General features: G+C 35.7%; 1 protein-coding gene across 1 annotated transcript in view; it reads right to left on the bottom strand.

Annotated features, from left to right (window-relative positions):
• Positions 1 to 18,989, bottom strand: part of LOC128867027 (potassium channel subfamily T member 2) — a 174,563-nt gene that overhangs the window by 64,634 nt on the left and 90,940 nt on the right. The window contains exons 12-13 of the mRNA XM_054108119.1: positions 5,507 to 5,656; positions 5,026 to 5,234 (exon numbers count right to left, since the gene is read on the bottom strand). Of these exons, the coding sequence (XP_053964094.1) occupies positions 5,026 to 5,234; positions 5,507 to 5,656 (359 nt within the window). The remainder of the gene's footprint in view (positions 1 to 5,025; positions 5,235 to 5,506; positions 5,657 to 18,989) is intronic.

Below are 18,989 nucleotides of genomic sequence, written 5' to 3'. Positions count from 1 at the left end.
ATGGTTCGAGTAGCTGAAATTAAAACTGAAGGTGGCGTTTGTAAAAGAGCCATTGCCAAATTGTGCGCTCTTCCCATCGATGATAACGTGGTTGGCAGTATAATCTCCCAACGGGGGGAGAATGTTCAGAGCGCCATAGCATAATTCAGTGGCATCACCTACTACATTTTTTAGTTTTGCACACCGCAACCCTATGTAACATTTTACTTTACTTTGTATCAAAGCTGTAAAACAAAATATACTTTGATTTTGGATATCATTCTGTGCACACCTGCACATCTGCGTATCATTTCTTGTTGTATTTGTTTTTTTTTTTGCTATTCTTTGCTACTCGATCGAGCGCAAGAATTCTTGCGCGACGACAACCAATTACTCGTTACAACGTCATGTGAAATGGTTCAAAAAGTAAAGACGCGACTTAAGCGAAATCGCCGACGAAGTGCAAATCAAATAGCGAAAAACCAGAAATATCTGATCGTAGCATCCGCCGCATATTGAAAAATTATCTCTCAAGCCTTACAACATCCAAAAGGCCCATGATCTCACTCCAAAGCGAAGAGAGCGAAGGAGTTGTTTCACTTAGCCGAAAGCGGTGAATTTCCGATCATCGTGTTTTCTGCCGATAAAATTTTTTAAATTGAGCAATTCGTCAACTCTCAAATCGATAGGATTTATTTGATCGACCGTTCATACGAGAATTTGAGTCATATATTGGCCACCAGGAGGCAGGACCCGCCACAGCTAATGGTTTGGGCCACTGTAACCGTAGATGGGCGCTCTCCAATCGTTTTCATCGAGCCTAAGCCGAGCTGTCGAGCTAAATACGAAATATTATCGGGAAAGTATTTTGGAGGTTGCTTTGAAGGCGTGGGAGACAAACATTTCGGTGGCAGACCATGGACGGTTCAATAGGACGCAGCACCGTCTCACAATGCTTCAGTGAACCAAGAATGGCTAAAAACCAACGTTACGAACTTCTTAACGTCCACACAATGGCTCTCAAATTCTCCAGACGCGAATCCGATGGATTATTCTCTTTTGGGCAACTTTGGAAAGCAGAGTCCGAACTAAAAGATTCACCAGTCTCCAGGTGCTGAAAAAAGTCATCGTCCGCGAGTGGGCCAAAATACCTGCAAGTCACATTCGAGCAGCGGGCGATTCGTTTCTGGACCAACTCAAGGCCATAGTCAAGGCAAAAGGTGGCCGTATCAGGCGAAAGGAAATTGATTCTTAATTTTGTATTATTTTCACACATTTTTTACTTTGAATTGAATAAAAATAATTTTCCAAACTAAATTTATGGCCTTTTTAATTGGTTACACTTCGAATACCGGACCCTGTAGTAACGCGCAAAATCTATTTCAAAGCGAAATAATTATAAGGCCAAAAACGTTTCCTTTAATTTAAAAGTTTATATTGTTCAAAGTTCAAACATAAAGTTTGATTGCTTTTTCTCGTTCTCATATTTATGTGGTTGTTTTAGTTTAGAAACAAAAAATGTGCAACGCGGAAAAGCTTTGTCTGAATTTGAGCAGTGACACAATGCGAGAGATTGCTTCAAAATTAAAAGAAGCTACACTGTGGCTTTGCATTACTTTCTTTTGATAGAAAAGTACGGATGTACGAAGAGAAGTTGTAAAAAACCAACACTTAGAGCGCTAGAGCTGTTCGGGAAATCAAACGTTTAGCTATAAATAAATCAAATAAATTGAATAACCCTGCTGAAATGGAACACATTCTAAATTTGGAAACTACTATCCGTCGTGTGCAAAAAATTTTGCGAGTTGTTTTCTAGAATATATGAAACGAGTACTTAAACGTAAGTTAAACATGACACAAATAGATCAGATTGACATTTGCAGAAAAATACGAATTTCGGGAAGAGTACTTTTTTCCTATGGAAAAAATCCCATCTGAATAGGCCAGACGGTTCCAAATTTATTTGCATGATAAACGGAAGAAAAAGGAGGAGAGAATGGCTTGTAATTTCGAAGTGGGTTTTGTCGTGTGCCATTAGGATATTATAGGATAGGATATTACATATCCAAAGACGAGGTAGGTAGGTTAAATAGTTGAAGTATCAGTAAGGCACACCTCCAGTAGCACTAAAGCGCAAATATTTAGATGTTGATGTAATGGAGAATATTGATGGGATTTAGGTTGGATCACTAGCTCAGGCTGTCAAAGATAGGAGCATCCAGTGACCTTAATCGTTTAGCTGCCAAACTTGGACATTTACAGAAAAAGTGCTCACCAGTCTCCTTTTCTGAATGGTCTTCACAGCTACTGTAATGGGGATTAAATGGTAAACCAATTTTTCTGGATGTTTGCCGGTCGTTAAGTGGCCGGTAAACATAGCTACGAGGCCAAAGTGTTTTCGACATAGCACAGGAAGAAGTGGAGTTCCATTTGTTCTGCGCTTTTGTGAGAAATAAGTTTTGCAATTCCTTTTTAACGACAGTCAGGGAGATGCCGATGACCGGGTAGGAGACCTCTGAGACCAATTCAGTCGACCCCTTCCTGGCAAGCTTATCAGCAATTTCATTTGACTGCATGTCCATATATCTTGAATGAAGTACTTATTACTTGTTTTGATGATACTTTCGATGTCACAGTCGTTCATGCTGTCAAAGTAATTAATAACAGGTCAATTTAAAATGGCCTGACCGCAACCTTAATCTTAATCCAATCGGAAATGTATAGGCAAGTCGAATGGTCAAAAATTGACCAAAATATTATAAAAAACTTATCCAAATCGATGTCTCTACGACTTCAACAAGTTATAACCAAAGAGGATCCTACACAAACTACTAAGCTCCAAATTATAAACTAACCTCAAAAATTCTATTTGCTTACTTTAAATATTGTAAGATTGGTCTTATACAGTAATATGAAGAAATTACATCAATCTATTTTTTATGGTGAGCAAAAATATGTATGGCGATATTTGATGGCTCATTAAATGAAAATATGTTTTTATATTTAGTTAGGGAGCTCAACATCTCGTTTGCTTTGGACTATGACAGTCTTACAGTAAATTAGCCATTTGAGGTAATTTTAACTGTATTTTAATTGTAATGTATCTCGATTAAATTACCGAACGTATTTTTGGCTAAAATAATAAAAACCATCTCATGCTTTCAAAAATATTTCTTTCACTTGATCTTTAAATGTACGGGTATGTAAAAGGTACATTGGGAGGACTCATCAAATATTAGACTAAATTTCTTTAGGCAGCAGCACCATTTCCAATTTTTTTACCGGGATCAGCTTTTCTCTTGTGATCCAGCGGCATCTGATGCTTGTATTAGTCTCCTGGTGTTACATATAACATCGCACACAATTCATTGAAACCAACGATGATTGGAAATTTCATTAGCCGCTAAATCTATTTATATGCGAACTCGATCTAAGACCTCAAGCTACATCTCACAACAAAGTGAAAATATTTTTGGGTTGGAATTTTTTTAAGGGGTAACGCCACTGTGAAAAAATCGATTTTTTTGCATAAATTGTTAGTATAACTACTCAAGAAAATGTGGTAAAAATTTTAAAGCGAAATTCGCTTTATTCCTGATTCTATGTGCACTTAGTAACTGAGCACCCGTCGGTTCGGCCCCGTAGCGCTTACGATATGATGCTTTATTTCATCGCTTTATGCGTTTTTCTCGAAACGACTTTTTTGATACGGTGGCAACGAGTTCTCGAAGACTAATGAACCGATTTTAATTTTCTTTTTTTTAATTTTTGTTATCGCATTGGCTATCGTTGTAGTAGCCGATTTTGAAAATAACAATTTATTTGGGCCTGTTGAAAATCGAAAAAATGGTAAAAAACACATATCGAAATTGAAATAACCACCATTTTGTCCAAAAACAAAAAAAAAAAAAAACGGCTAAGTACAACGATAGCCACTATTTTGTAGATCAATAAAATTTTTGATTTTTTGTTTTCAGACGTTTATTCGTTATGTTTATTCATATAAATTTGTCAATTTTGAATATTTTTTAATAAAAATTTACATCAACATAGTTTAATACATATACAATAAATTGTCTTTTGTTCGATTCTCAAATAATCATTCCTAGTTCCAAAAAAAATTTCCCAAAAATCGACTATTTTTTGGCCCCCCACAGTGGCGTTCCCCCTTAAGTAAATATGATACTACCGAGCTTCGACTTCGGCTTCGGTAATGTACGACAACAAAATGACAGTTCAGTTTCGGTTGGGCCTCTGGTTGAGCATTTCTTTAAATTTGTTTGATCAAAAACTTTATCTATTTTCAGTTTTTGTAATATTTTGTGAATACTGGGATCAAGACCCACAATTTATCAACATTATCGAAATTTTCTTTAACATCAAAAATGCCTGAACGAAATCGACGAAACCAAAATTGCACGTAATTAGCTGTTACAGTATCGGCCCCATAAGCACCATAAAAAAGTGTGACATATAGGGGCAAAACGGCAGGCAGGTGATCTAATACCCCACAGCTCTTACTTCTTCATAATTACCATATTGTTGATAAATTGCCTCGAAGCGAGTCTATAAAACATGTGACGATGGCTTTCAAATGCTCAGTTATTTTCTACTTAGATTGCGACAAGCAACGGAGATACCTGATTTGATATTAAAATATAATGAAAGTAATCTTTACGAATAAGGACACCCCTAGTGGTACTAATTGTTATTGTTTGTGTGTGTTTAAATTATATATATAATTAGCTTTAAATTCGACGGAATCAAAAATGCATTAAATGCTACGTACTCAATTCATATGTACATACACTAGTGCACATACATACACACTTACAGCCAATATACATGTATACAAAAGCGCATACGCCCACACCCACACACCCTTATGTAATACGATTACATATGTATGTATTTACGTGAAGACTTATACACGTAAATAAATAAGAAATTGAAATTTGAAATTTGAAACGAACAAAGTAAATCAGGCTTATTGGCTTTGCTGCCTGAGAAGATGACAAACAGAAGTGGGACTCTGAGTTCACTTACCACCGTCTTTTGTCGTCGCTTGTGTATCCAAATTTTGATTTTGATTTTGATTGACAACAAATGCCGAATTCTCCTCCTTTGTGATGCTCATATAATAGCATGTGTCATCCTTCTTCATGATATGCCGCGGTCCGGGATTCAGTAAAATGGTATCCTCATAGAATTCAGGCAGCTCGGCTGGTCGCACGCCTACTAAAGCAACGCCATATCTGTGATATGGAAAATACAACAAAAAAACCATTTAAAAAGCGATGAAAAATTTAGGTTCATCAATGATTTTGAAACTACATCGTTGCAAAGCGCAAAATTCAATCAGCGTAAAATTAAATTTAGTTCAATTGCATGTCCATCAGTCAATTGGCAGCAGACGAGCTCAAATGGGCCGAACAACAAAAACAAAAACACAAAATAAAACGTAAAACAAAAAACGAAAAATTTAATAAAAAAAAACTCCTCCATTTTTTGTGCTTCTTCTACTCACTTCCGATGCGAATGAAAGCTGGCGTAAGTGAAACTTTTGCCCTCGTACTCGCCGAAGAAGCGACTGTCGCCAAGTACAATGTGATAGATTTCGTTGCCCGAGCACTTGCCATAAAGGCGATGCCATTCCTCCGGTGATTGTTGGCCTTCCCTGCGAAAATACAATAAGAAAAATCAATGTTAAAATATTTGTTTTTGTGTTTGTTTGTGTTTCGTATCAATAAGAGCAGTTAAAATTGCATTTTAGTAGCTTGTAAGCACTTTTTGCCTTCAGTAACCGTCTGAGTGTATATGTGTGCCTGTTTGTGTGCGCTGAACTTTCGTCAGAGCTCTGTAAGCACCCAGCAGGAAAACGTATAAGTACCGAATTCTTTCGATTTTAGTGATTGACTGCTTACACTCGTGCTCCTTCTTTTTTACATATTAAAAACTGATGAAATTTTGACGGCGTTTTCCTAGAAAGTATTCCTGTTTGGAACTAATACTAAATAATACAGACGAGATTTAGTTCACCCCGCAGTTGTTTTTTTTGTTGATAGCTCCGAACCAGTGTAAATTTCAAACTTTTAATCAGAATTAAAAAAGAAAAAAAATTTGTACGCAGTCTTATGTTCCGTTAAATTTTAGCGGTGCACATATCTGTATATAATATAATGAATGCACGTCATTTTTTTATATGGACGTAAAGAGCCAACTCCAGGAAAAGAATTGTCAAAAATCAACGCGAGTTTAACACTACCTTATTCTTGAACTTTAATGCTTCAAAATTTAATTAACCCAAAGCTACATAACGAAACTACAAAACAAACAATTTTTTAATTCTGATTAAAAAGTTTAAAGTTTTGGTAAAAATTTGTTGAATTGTATGCACAGTAAAAATATGAGTAGATAAATAACAGCCAATACTCAACAGCCGAATCTATTAGCATATGCTGCTCCATCACCGTTTATTTTTTCCAGAAATTGTGGTTTATTATAGCTCAGCGACATTATACCTGTCTTTGCTACAAAGCATGAAAAAATGCTGGAAGAACAAATAAATCCAGGCGCCTCAGCGCTTAGCACTATACACAAGAAGACTATGAAGAACCAAGCCCTAGTGAGACCTAGTGGCCAATTCATCATAGTTATGTTGTAAAATTTTAATTTTTTGTATGTTATCGATTAATTATACCGAAAAATATTACTTTTAAGCTTTGCTAGGTGTGAAATGGTAAGCTATTTTTTTGTTACATTCAATGAAAAAAACCAAAAAAATGTTATCAAAATTTTTATTTATTAAAATTATTAAAATATTTTTTTTGCTTCAAAACTAGATGGCCACGCCATTTAAATATATTATTGGATTAAAACTAGCTTTATCTTTACACGTATTTATATGCAAGTGTATGTACTATTAGTACATTTTTCTAGTTAGTTTCTTAATTAAAAAAAAAAAAATAGGTGGCAACACCAGCGGCTTTTTTAATTTATTAAAGCTTGTTTTAACGGCTTTAAGGGGTTAGTCTACTTTGTCACTTTAAAATTTTTCATTTTTTTTTTTTTGCATAATTTGAAAGTATATATATCCAGAAATATTGTGTAAAAATTTTAAGAAAATCCGAGCACTCTAACTATTTTTTTTTTACCTGAACATCAGTACCTTATTTCGTCTACCTGCGCGTATAGCGTGCATCGATGAACTTTAAACGCGTTTTTCTGAAAACAACGTTTTCAAAATCTAGCTCCACTGTATCTCAAAAACTAATCAACCGATTTTCATAAAATTTGGATCACCTATTCTAGACATAATTTGCACCAAATTGACGCTCGGGGGTTTTGAAATTTTAAATTTTTACTATATATTTTTTTTAAATATGCGAAAAAAAAACCGTTCTATCAAAAATTTTCCATTTTTATCAGCCATTTTTTTTTGTCTTCATTAAAACCTAATATCCGAGGGTCATTTTGTAGCCAGTATCTTACTGAATCTGAAACATTTTGATTTTTTTGTTTCAGACAAGCCGTTCTTGAGTTCTGATGGAGCTGCCTCACCAACCCATGTTTGAGACGTTACGCTTCACTGCTATTTTTTTACTAAAAATACTATAAAATTGAATAAAAAAAAATTTATTTCTGAATTTTAAGACTTTATTTAATAAATCAAACAAATTTTATATTACTATCATTTATAGTTTTTTAAAAAAAAAAATCACGAATATAGCCTTTTTTTCGAGTCTCCAAAGTAGACTGACCCCTTAATCGGATATCCATATTTTAGTATTCAATGGAGGTTTGTTACAAATTAATATTTTTGCAACTAATATCATGTGGCAACACCAGATAAACCAATTTTTTTTTTGTTTCAGCTTGCTTCAAACCCTTAAGTTGATAATTTTAACTCCATACTAAAGCGAAATTTGTGATATATTGTTACACTAATAAAGTTCAGGTGGCAACACTACACAAATTGTTTTTGAAATAGATTTTTTTTGAAAAACATTTGCAATCAAATGTCTCTGCAAAAAAAAATAATTATTATAACATATTTTTTTATAAATTACTTTTTTTGTTACAAACAGGTGGCAACTCTTTACTAAAATAAGTGTTGCATACAAGCCATCAAAAACTCATTGGCTTTTCGACGGTGTAAAAAGTCTTAAATTTGGGGCAGTCATTTTTTCGGAAGATTTTTCAACATTATATATATATACTTATACGTATGTATGTAGGTACATATACAAGGTGTCGCAAAATTATTTACAAGGACATGTCAAACTCATTTGACACTAGTTAATTAAACAGCTGCAGTATACAAACAGATAAGCAATGGAGTGCGTAAAGATCAAAATGGAAATCTTTATGGAAATCATTCAAAAAAATAAAATGTTTGGCCAAAAACCAAATTGGATGAATAATTTTGTGCATAAATGTCATGCCAGATGGATTCAGGCGAGGATGAAAGTTGAAAGAGTAAAATATTCCTTTCGTATCTTAAATGCCAATCATAGGCTAAGTAAACGTCTGTTGGGATTTGCGTGGCTACCTGCCGACGTCGGCCTTACCCCACTGAAAAGTCCAAAAAGTTAAAATAATTCGTGGTGTCAGTTGATAGAGTAGAATGGACACACTAGACAACTAGGTAAGTTACCCTGGGGCCACCTAAAGACCTGCACATGGTTCGAGCATATGGTTGTAATGCAACTTAGACTAAAAAGGCTCTACCTGCATTTAGGTATCAAATTACAACTACCAGATAGCTCGCACCAGGTTTAAGTTATCGGTCATACTTCGAAGCCGAAACTACTACCAGATAAGCTTCCCTACAGCCCGGGAGTGGCGAGCACCAATAGGCTTAATAAACTAAGATATTCCTTTCCCTTTCCTTATGAATTGATTCCAATGAAATAAAATGTAGAATTTTTCTAAATATCGCGGCACAAACGCTATCTGGTCTCTACAATTTTTGGGAAATTTTTTGTTCTTCCCTCGTTGTTCTTGCCTCATTTGAATAAAAGCCGAATTAGTTTGTAAATCTAATTTTTTGAAATTTTTAGAGGCCAGCACACTCAGAAAATTCCACCACCTAGCGGCGAAAGCTCCTCCCAATTCTGTTTATCCATTCCGAAAATTGGCGTGCACAAATAAAACCGTCAGATAACTGATGAGTAGCGAATTGTTTCACAACCGGTGAATTCTTACTAGTACAAAACTAGTAATTTGTTTCACTAGTTCAAGTTTTTCCTGCAGGACAGGTAAAGACGCAACTTTGTATTCTTGAATTGTCGCTGCGGTTGTCCTTCGAAGTTTGAGTGGTTGTCGTTTTTAGCGTAAGTAAGTAATTGGGACTTGTCTTTTCCACTTTGCCTTCCGTTTTCTGGTGGTTTTTTTTTTTTTTTGTTTTGGTATTTACTTGTTAGTTTTTTTCTCTTTTCCTATGTTGATCAAATGAAATATTTATTTTTACGAAAACTCTATTGTTTCTATTGTTCGCACTTATCTACTACAACAATCTTTGTTTGCCCTTAACAATGAGTACGAAAATAGTTCTGAATAGGAAATGCGCAATGAAAGCACAACTTGCCTAATTGTGAAGAAGTTTCGGAAAATTGCCGATTGTTTTAAAACCCTCAGAAGTACTTGCAAGTAGAATGGTGGGTGAATGAATCAATAAAAATTTAAATTGAACGCCGTTTTTGAGGTTTTTGCAAATTCTGCTGAATTTTAATTTGCTTCCAATGAATACTTTCCTTTTACTTATGACGTTTTGAGAAAGAGTTTCCTTCTATCAGGCTTAACAAAATGTGATTAGTCCTTATGCGATGTGGACTGTCACTAACGCCAGGGTGTCTCATCATCAAGGATCGCCAAATAAAATAGGTATAGTCTGAATTTGAATCAGCGGAACCATATGCATACACCTGTGTTCACAATATTTTGTTGAAATAACAAAATTTCAAACAAATTCTTTGTTCAACTTGAATTTCCTTCGTTAAAATAGAAGAACACACTCGAGCTTGACTTGTTTACAGTAGCACAGAAAACAAACTATGTGACATATCACGCTGAAATTTGCCATGTAAGCTTATAACAGTCCTACCATCCAACAAAAAATTTATTTTTCCCATATGTCATCCGCGGACCGTTTTATTGATAAAGTCTCGTTCATATTTGAGCAGAAGGTATGTTGATCACAATATCAATGGCTGTCGCCCGTACTAGAATCATATTATTATTTCAATTATTTCGTATTTTTTTGATTAAGGAACTGAAAGAAACCCAATTTTTAGAGTGTCATTCATTTGTTTTCATTCTAGTACGGGACATAGCTACAGTCATACTTATTAATCATTTTTTTGGTTTTTGTGTTTCAGATAAATAGAAGAGTCAAAATGGACAACACCACCGACGTCCAATTTTTCGGGAGGGTCAATTCCAGCGCCATTTTTTAAATTATTAAAATTAAAAAAAAATTAAAAAAGAATTTTTTTTTCATTTCTGTATGTAAAAGAAGTTAAATAAAAAGCCTAAAAAATTTAAATATCGTTTTTCATTTTTTTATTGTAAAAAAAGTTCCTGAAAATACCATAAATTTTCGAGCTCCAGACCACCGGGATCGCTTAAGGCTTTGGGTTTCACTCTGACAGTTTTGCTTTCACTTAGCTGATATGTGTTTTATGTTAAAGCCTACTTACATTTTTAAAAATATTTCGATGCTAATAATATTTTTAAATTTTTTATATAAAAGTTAACCTAAAATCTGCTCAAAAATTCTGCAAGCGCTCAAATTCTGATAGCCGTCCAAAACTCGGTTTGTCCGTGCCGGAGATTAGCGTGCACAAATAAACAAATATGCAGACGCACATGTTGGAAATTGTCTTTTTATATTCTCTTACTCGTATTCTCTTACCTACCTTACCAACAATATATTTTTTTTTAATATTTCAAATTTTACAAGCACGACGGTTCTACAGTTTCGTTATACTTCACATATCCACCTGTTGCTGGCCAACGTGATACGCTCGTTAATCGTAATTCGTAATTCCGGAATTTAATTCAATTACATTCTCTAATATTTTATTACCGAGAACGATAGCCAATCGAGAGCCAGTCACGGTCATAGCCACATTTCCAGCCACTCGTTCGCACCTGTCGCCAACCTTGTCAAAGTGCTCGACCAACAAAGTACACCATCGTATGTATGCATATGTGTGTATGTATATGTATGTGTACAATGATTGCAAATAATGCAGGAGCGACCTTTTCACAATAGCACAATACACTTTGTATTACGTCATGAACTTAAGTTAATAACCACCCACTTGTTGTGGCGTGGGGATTTGCTTCTGAACTGCTATGGCAGTTCATTAAAACGAAGAATGTTTGCATATGAATATAGTTGGGGCTTTGTGTTGGGGTATGATAGTAATTCAAGGTGGACAACAGTTACAGCTGGACCCACAAATCGACACTGAGGTGTGAAAACAAAAACAAATAATAGGACTATGAATAAGTTCGTGCGGTTTTTTTTCGAAATTTGAAACTTTATTGACGTAAAATGGTTACAAATTTAATATTCAAAATATTGTCCATCGCTTACTACTACTTTTTCCCATCTTTCTGGCAATTCACGGATTCCCTTTGTGAAAAATTCGGTCGGTTTTGCCGCAATCCACGAATCGATCCATTTTTTGACTTCATCGTAATTACGGAAGTGCTGGTCAGCCAGGCCATGTTGCATCGATCGGAAGAGATAGTAATCGGATGGCGCAAGGTCTGGACTATACAGCGGGTGGGGTAGGACATCCCATTTGAGCGTTTCTAAGTATGTTTTGACCACTTGTGCAACATGTGGCCGAGCATTGTCATGTTGCAAAATAACTTTGTCGTGTCTATCGGCGTATTGCGGCCGTTTTTCTCGCAGTGCTCGGCTCAAACGCATCAATTGTCGTCGGTAGACATCCCCCGTAATCGTTTCATTCGGTTTCAGTAGCTCATAATACACAACACCCAGCTGGTCCCACCAGATACACAGCATAACCTTCAGGCCATGAATATTCTGCGCCGACGTCGATGTTGAAGCATGGCCAGGGTATCCATACGTTGCCCGACGTTTTGGATTGTCGTAATGGACCCACTTTTCATCGCCAGTCACAATTCGATGCAAAAAACCCTTTCTTTTGTGCCGTTGAAGCAGTTGCTCGCATGCCATAAAACGGCGTTCAACGTCTCTTGGCTTCAATTCATACGGCACCCAATGGCCTACCTTTCGGATCATTCCCATGGCTTTTAAACGTTTGGAAATGGTTGATTGATCAACTCCCAAAGTTTTTGCAACCTCTTCTTGCGTTTGAGCCGGATCTTGATCGAGCAATTCCTCCAATTCGGTATCCATGAACTTTGGCGGCGCACCCTCGCGTTCTTCGTCTTCCAAGCCAAAATCACCACTTTTAAAGCGTGCAAACCACTTCTGGCACGTTCGCTCAGATAGAGCATGCTCACCATAAACTTCCACCAAGATACGATGACTTTCGGCTGTTTTTTTCTTCATATTAAAATAATGAAGAAGAATTCCCCGCAAAAACACATTATTTGGCACGAAATTCGACATTTTCAAGTGTGGTAAAAATATTGTTGTTTACGCTTCAAATAAAAAACTTATACTGACGTTTGTGCCTTACGACAGTAGCTCTCCAATGAATGTTTGGAAATGTGGATCGATGGAATAATAATCAAGTTACGCCATCTGTTGTAAAACCGAAACGAACTTATTCATAGTCCTATTATATATAATATAGCTTGGCACAAACTAATGCATACGAGTATATACATATGTATGTATGTGTGAACTCATACAGGTAAACTCAGCAGTGTATCGGCAGAAACAGCGACAACAATGGCCACCCTGCTAGTCTATAGAATTCAATGAGAAAACCTCGTCATTGTATGGGCTTTTGTAGTGCTTAAGTACATAAGAGTGCCTACATACATACAAGCATACATTCGTGTGTACCCAGCTTTCAAACTCACCGGCCAACTAAGCCAACAAATACTGTAAAGAATGACCAGACATAGTAGGAGCGCAGACAACCGCCATTACACGGCCAATGCATCTATCTGTCAATGGCATCGGGTGTGAAAGCCAAAGATATGCGGCCTTTCGGAATTGGAAAAATGGTCACAAAAGGCGGAAAGGAAAGCGTAAAAGCGAGGAGATACTAATGTCCGTTTAATGTGTTCCAGGAAAGGCGCGCCAATGGCATTATGTACAAATACATGCATACACACATATATATGTATCCGTATAGTACAATAAAAATGAGCACAAAGGTGTTTGTAAGTACTCATTCAAGTGAGTTTCTGTGTAGGTTGGCTTGCAAAGAAAGGTTATGGTATTAAAATGAAATTAAACTCATATAAAATGAAAATCGTTCACACTGTTGAATGTGTAACTGTAGATGGTATTTCATATGGACATATATCACTGTTTGCATAACAAAAGAAATGGCATGCGGTAATTTTGGAAATGATACTGTCTCCAAATGAAGAGTGTAAGGATTCGCAAAAGAAGTGCTATTATATCGCACAAGGGCAAGCACTGCATACGATTTTGAAACAGGTGGAGTGGAAAACCTTAGTCTTAATATATAACAAACTATGAAGGGATGCTGAGATACGCGAGGGAACTAACAAAAGTTCGGAATATGGCAACGAACATAATAATTGGCAAAATCCAAAAATGCTACCTTGAGGCAGGTCAGTTGTCATCACAAACGGCCGAGAAGCGACAGTAGCAACAGAACAGAATTTATTAGGTTAGGTTAGGTTGAAATGGTTGTCATGTGGGACACACTCAGACTCAGAGTCCATTGTGATGTCTTGTGGGGAGTTGCACGAGCAGAGTCTGTTAGGCAGGTGTGATTTTATCTACTCAGAAAAAAAAAAGAAAAAAAAGTTAAGTGAAAACTGAACCTACACAATGAAGGAGCTAAGACTTGTGGCGCCAAAGTGGATAAGGGGGAAATAGAGGCGTATCGAAACGATCTAAGAGCCAGACCCAATATTCCTCCTCTGAATAACGCAAAATCAAACGGAAGCAGTGCTATAAAATCAAAACCACAAACTGCAGTCAAAATAATACTACCAAACAGTAATATCTCCACTGATCCCCATTCATTAGAAAAAGTTAAAGCCGCAATACAAAATCTTAAAAAAGTAATGCAGGTGACACCGATAATATACCCGCTGATATTTTAAAAGGCGGTTCAGAACTACTAGACTCAATCTTGCAGCGTTTGTTTAAGGAAGTTTGGTCGAAGGTACAAATTTCGAAGGAATGGAAAGAGGTTGCCATAGTTACGATAGCTAAGAAAGGTGAGCTCAGCTTCTGTAAGAATTGGAGAGGCATTACGCTGCTGAATACCATTCAGAAAGTTATAGCATTCATTATCCTCGACCGTATTTTCCCCATCCTTACAAATGCGCAAAATGGCTTCAGACCTCAAAGATCTTAATATCACAGAATGTCACTCCCCTTTATTCCTTCTTTTTGTTGAATTTGAGAAACTTTTAACACGATAAATGGAAACTCTATCTGGGAAGCACTGAAAGATAAAATTACGTCTGTCATCAAAGAGCTGTATTTCTAAGCAGAATGCAGTGTTCATTTCATTTATTGCCCAAAATCATTTTAACATAGGAGTTTACAAAGTTATGATAAAATTAGATTATTTAGCATTATCCTAACATACATTTGTATTTATCTAGGAGTTTAAAACTTATTTTTCTTTTGATTATACAATAGGTTATCATTATTATTTGGAATTTCTTTGGCATAATTTTAAAACTTATTTATATTCTCCCAAAAAGGGCTTAAAAAGGAGATAACGTATATTAAACTTCTATAATTTATTTGGCTATAAATTGATCAATGTTATAAACTAAATTTTCATCGTTGAAGTTGTAAGTATTGTATCGCCTATGATAATATATTGTTTTACTATTTTTATAACATATTATTATTTTTTAGTATTTTTAAATATATTGGTGATAAATATTTTTCTGTTAGAGGTAATGATATTTCCCTTGCCTTTGACAGATATTTGTTTATCAGTTCATTTTCTATGAATGTCAGTTTATCAACAAATCTTACTGACGATTTCATTAAGAAAAGAACAGCGAGAAGTTTGAAATAGCAAATGGAGTGCGCCAAGGTTGCGTTTTATTTGTTTATTCTAGTACTGAATGGTGTCTTGGGGGGAAACTGACCGCGAAGCTCCGGATGGAATTTAGTGGAACCCGTTTCAAAAGCTAAATGACAGCGCATGGCATATGTTTTTTCTCTCAAATTCACTGTACGGAACAAAGAAAAAATTGGTAAAGGTCGATGATAAAGCAAGACTGGCAAGGCTGAAAGTAAACATATCAATAACAAAACTCAGTGGCAGAACCTCTAACCTTCCATTTGGGTGCCAATTCTATAGTAATTGATGTCGTTGAACGGCTCACCTATCTGGACAGTGTGTTAACGCAGGATGACGGTGCAGATGCTGATGTAAACTCACGTATTAGCACAGCTCACGTAGCCGTCTTCAAGTTGAAAAAAATCTGTGACTCCAATGTTATATTTCGAAACACCTGTCTAAGGATCATTAAAACAATCATCAAATGGAAAGTTATTGACGCGATATGCAATAAATTCCTCGTTTTTAATAACAAATGCCGAGTTTTTTGGCCAAACACCATTTAAAATGAAGACCTCTATAAGCTCACAAACATTATACTCAGTAACTCAGAAATCAGAAGAGGAAAATGGAGCTGGGTTGACCATACGCTTTGAAAACTCAACATCGATATTGTGAAAATGGCGTTCGAGTCGAATCCACAAGGGGAAAGAGCGGGTGGTTGACTAAAGTTGATGTGGGTACGAACGGTGTATACTGAAAGCGAAAGTTTTGGTGCCTGGAATCAAATAAGAAGTTTAGCATCCGACAAAAGACGTTGGAAGAGACTAGTCTCCATCCTATGCTCTGACTAAGACAAACAATTATTTTTTAAGCCGTTTACGGCTGTCTTACAGAGACATTGGCCCACATAGGCAATTTTCTTTCGCCTGTTCCTACATGAATACTTCAGAATATTCTATCCCCAGTCTAGTCTGACTTCATGCCTGGCCCCTTTTAAGATACCCATATACATAAATGAATGTTTCCTACGGCCATACTATAACAATAATTTTGCGGTATTTCTGGTACGAAAAAATTGTGTTCTTTTTTTCGAACCCAACATAAATACGTAAGCACTTAAATACTATAATATATGAGCACCTAGTATTCGTTTTCCTTTAGTTATAGGTTATAGGAGGAATATTGAAATTGTATTTGTTATACAGGGTGGCTCATTTACCGTTTGGAATATATAATATATGTTTTTTTTTTTGTGCTACCGATTTTTAAATTTTGGCTTTGATGACTAGAATGTCAACCGAAAAGTGTTAGAATTTTAATTTATCGTTAGACAATTCTGAACCGGTCATTTTTTGCATGAAAAAAGTTTGAAAATATTAGAAAAGGGTAAAGAATAATGACAAATCGAATAATCACTCGAAAGGCCGATGTCAATTGGCTGCCTGAAAGTTGCAGTTTTACTTAATTAAGTTAACTTTTTACATAGCGCCAATTTTGGATATTTTTAAGAATAAATATAACGCGAAACAATTGGAGGCCATTTAGGGACCATTGAAGGGTTAAAAGAAGAAATCGGTGTAACCATTGGTAATTTAAGTGCCTAAACTCAAAAAAATAACTTTAAACAATTTTATTAAATTGTATTAAAAAAAAATTTATAAAATTTTATAAAATATTTTTTATGAAATTGTGTTCCATGCTTTACTTTCCCCATTGAATTTTGTTTTTAATATAATTATGCGTTTTTTTTATCTCTAGGCCAATTAAACTTTGTTCGAAAGGCTAAATGGACCGCCCTGTATATGGATAAATGTATACTGCTGCATCGTTGTTTATTCGTGTATACGTTTGTATCTGTTGGCAATACACGTGTGCGCTAAAACCATATATTTGCAAAAACCGCAAAAATAATGGTGCATATTTACAATATAAATAATGCTTTCGACCTCGGCTGGGCGCGTTAAACGGGTCACACGGCAACATGAGAATGTATTTTACTATTCACGCACACATGCATAACAACAATATTAATGGCCGTGCCCTTACATAATTGTTATTGTTCTCATTTTGTAAACTACAATAGTTTCTGCAAATAGAGGCTATGATGAACACTCATTTGAATGCCCACAGCTGTGGTCAAAAACTTAACACCTTAAATAAAGATAAATTACGATTTTTATGCTGAAGCTATGGAATTATTGTATTTCTTTAAAAAGTCTGTTTCAACAAAAACTGCATTGCATTTACTTTAATTTGTTGCTGGACATTTTGATTTTTTTTGCAATTGGGAATGCCTAGAGTTCATTCTAATGCGTGGCCTGTCTATTGGCGATCAGTGCTTTTTTTCTTGCATTTATTAAGTGACTAAACGACTGGCACTGTCAACGACCACATTTTATTCTATACTATAAAGGTGAATGTCTGTACATTGTCCGCGCATCTCTACCAAACGACAGCACGAAATGACGTAAAAATGTTTATACATTCATATTTTCACACAATGAAGGTTATAGGCATGTTTTTATGATGGAACTCCCTTCCCACAGCCTCCAGGCCGCGCCACCACACTCATTCGTCACTAGTAATCGAATATTTGCTTAAATTTAATCTAAAAAATCTTAGTTTTTTTCCTATTTCCCACTATTTATAGCACACTCTAGACTTCATAATCCGCATAAGCTGTTCAACTATGACTCAAATGCAAAGTTCAAAAGCGGTTTGAGATAGAAAATTAATAAAAATAATATTGCTTGATATTTTTCTGATTGGTTGTTTTGATTTTATTCAACGAGGCATAGCAACGGATGCCGGGTATTGTAATATTATGGCTATTAATAAAAAATTATTTTCTATGAAATTATTGTTTGCAATTCTTTTATATACATATCCTAAATCCCTCAAAACTACTCCTACGCGAGGGGACCGCGTGTTAAAGCTAGTAAATTATATAAATAACTTAATTTGTAATCTGAAGTATTTTACAAAAATTGTTGATGCTGAGCAATACAAGTTTACATATCTAAGGGGGCGTAAAATGAATCATTCAATTAGGTTTTTGACTAACTTACGATGCCATTTACGAAAATCATAAGTCCTCCGACAGGGTGATTAGTTTTGCGCCACTTTGTAAAGGGTGATTTTTTAAGAGCTATAGGAAAACTTTTCAAAAAAAACACACGTAAAATTCAGAAAAATGCATGAAATTTTTATTTATAGCGACCGCGGCGACTGCGCTTCAAATGGTCCATCCGCTTAGTCCAATTTTGGCATACTCTTTCTAATGTTTCGGCCGGTACCTCACATATAAATGCTTTAATGTTGTCTTCCAATTGTTGTCTAAATAGACATGAGCTTTAACATAGTCCCATAAAAAAATAATCTAAAGGCGTTATATCGCACGATCTGGGTGGCCAATTGACAGGTCCCGAACGTGAAATAAAATGTTCACCGAACTCGCCTCTCAACAAGTCCATTGTTACGCGTGCTTTGTGGCATGTGGCACCGTCTTGCTGAAACCACATGTCATGCAATTCAAGCTCTTGCATTTTCGGCTTCAATTCTTGCACCAGCTGTATTTTGAAAGGCTTCACACCTAAATCCTTTCGCAAAATTTTCCACGTTGTTGAGTAACAGAGGTCCAATTGCAGCGAACGGCGACGAATCCATAATTGATGGTCATCATTAACATTGGCCGATACAGCTGCGCTATTTTCTTCAGTTCGCACTCTACGTAAGCGTGTTGGTGGTTGTCCAATAATGTAATTTTGGTTCGAAATTTAGTCACAATAGCTCGAATAGCCGCTTCAGTGGGTCGATTAA

The sequence above is a fragment of the Anastrepha ludens genome, chromosome 6, assembly GCF_028408465.1.
Source record: "Anastrepha ludens isolate Willacy chromosome 6, idAnaLude1.1, whole genome shotgun sequence".
Classification (NCBI taxonomy): Eukaryota; Metazoa; Arthropoda; class Insecta; order Diptera; family Tephritidae; genus Anastrepha; species Anastrepha ludens.
This window is presented reverse-complemented; position numbering and strand designations above follow the sequence as displayed.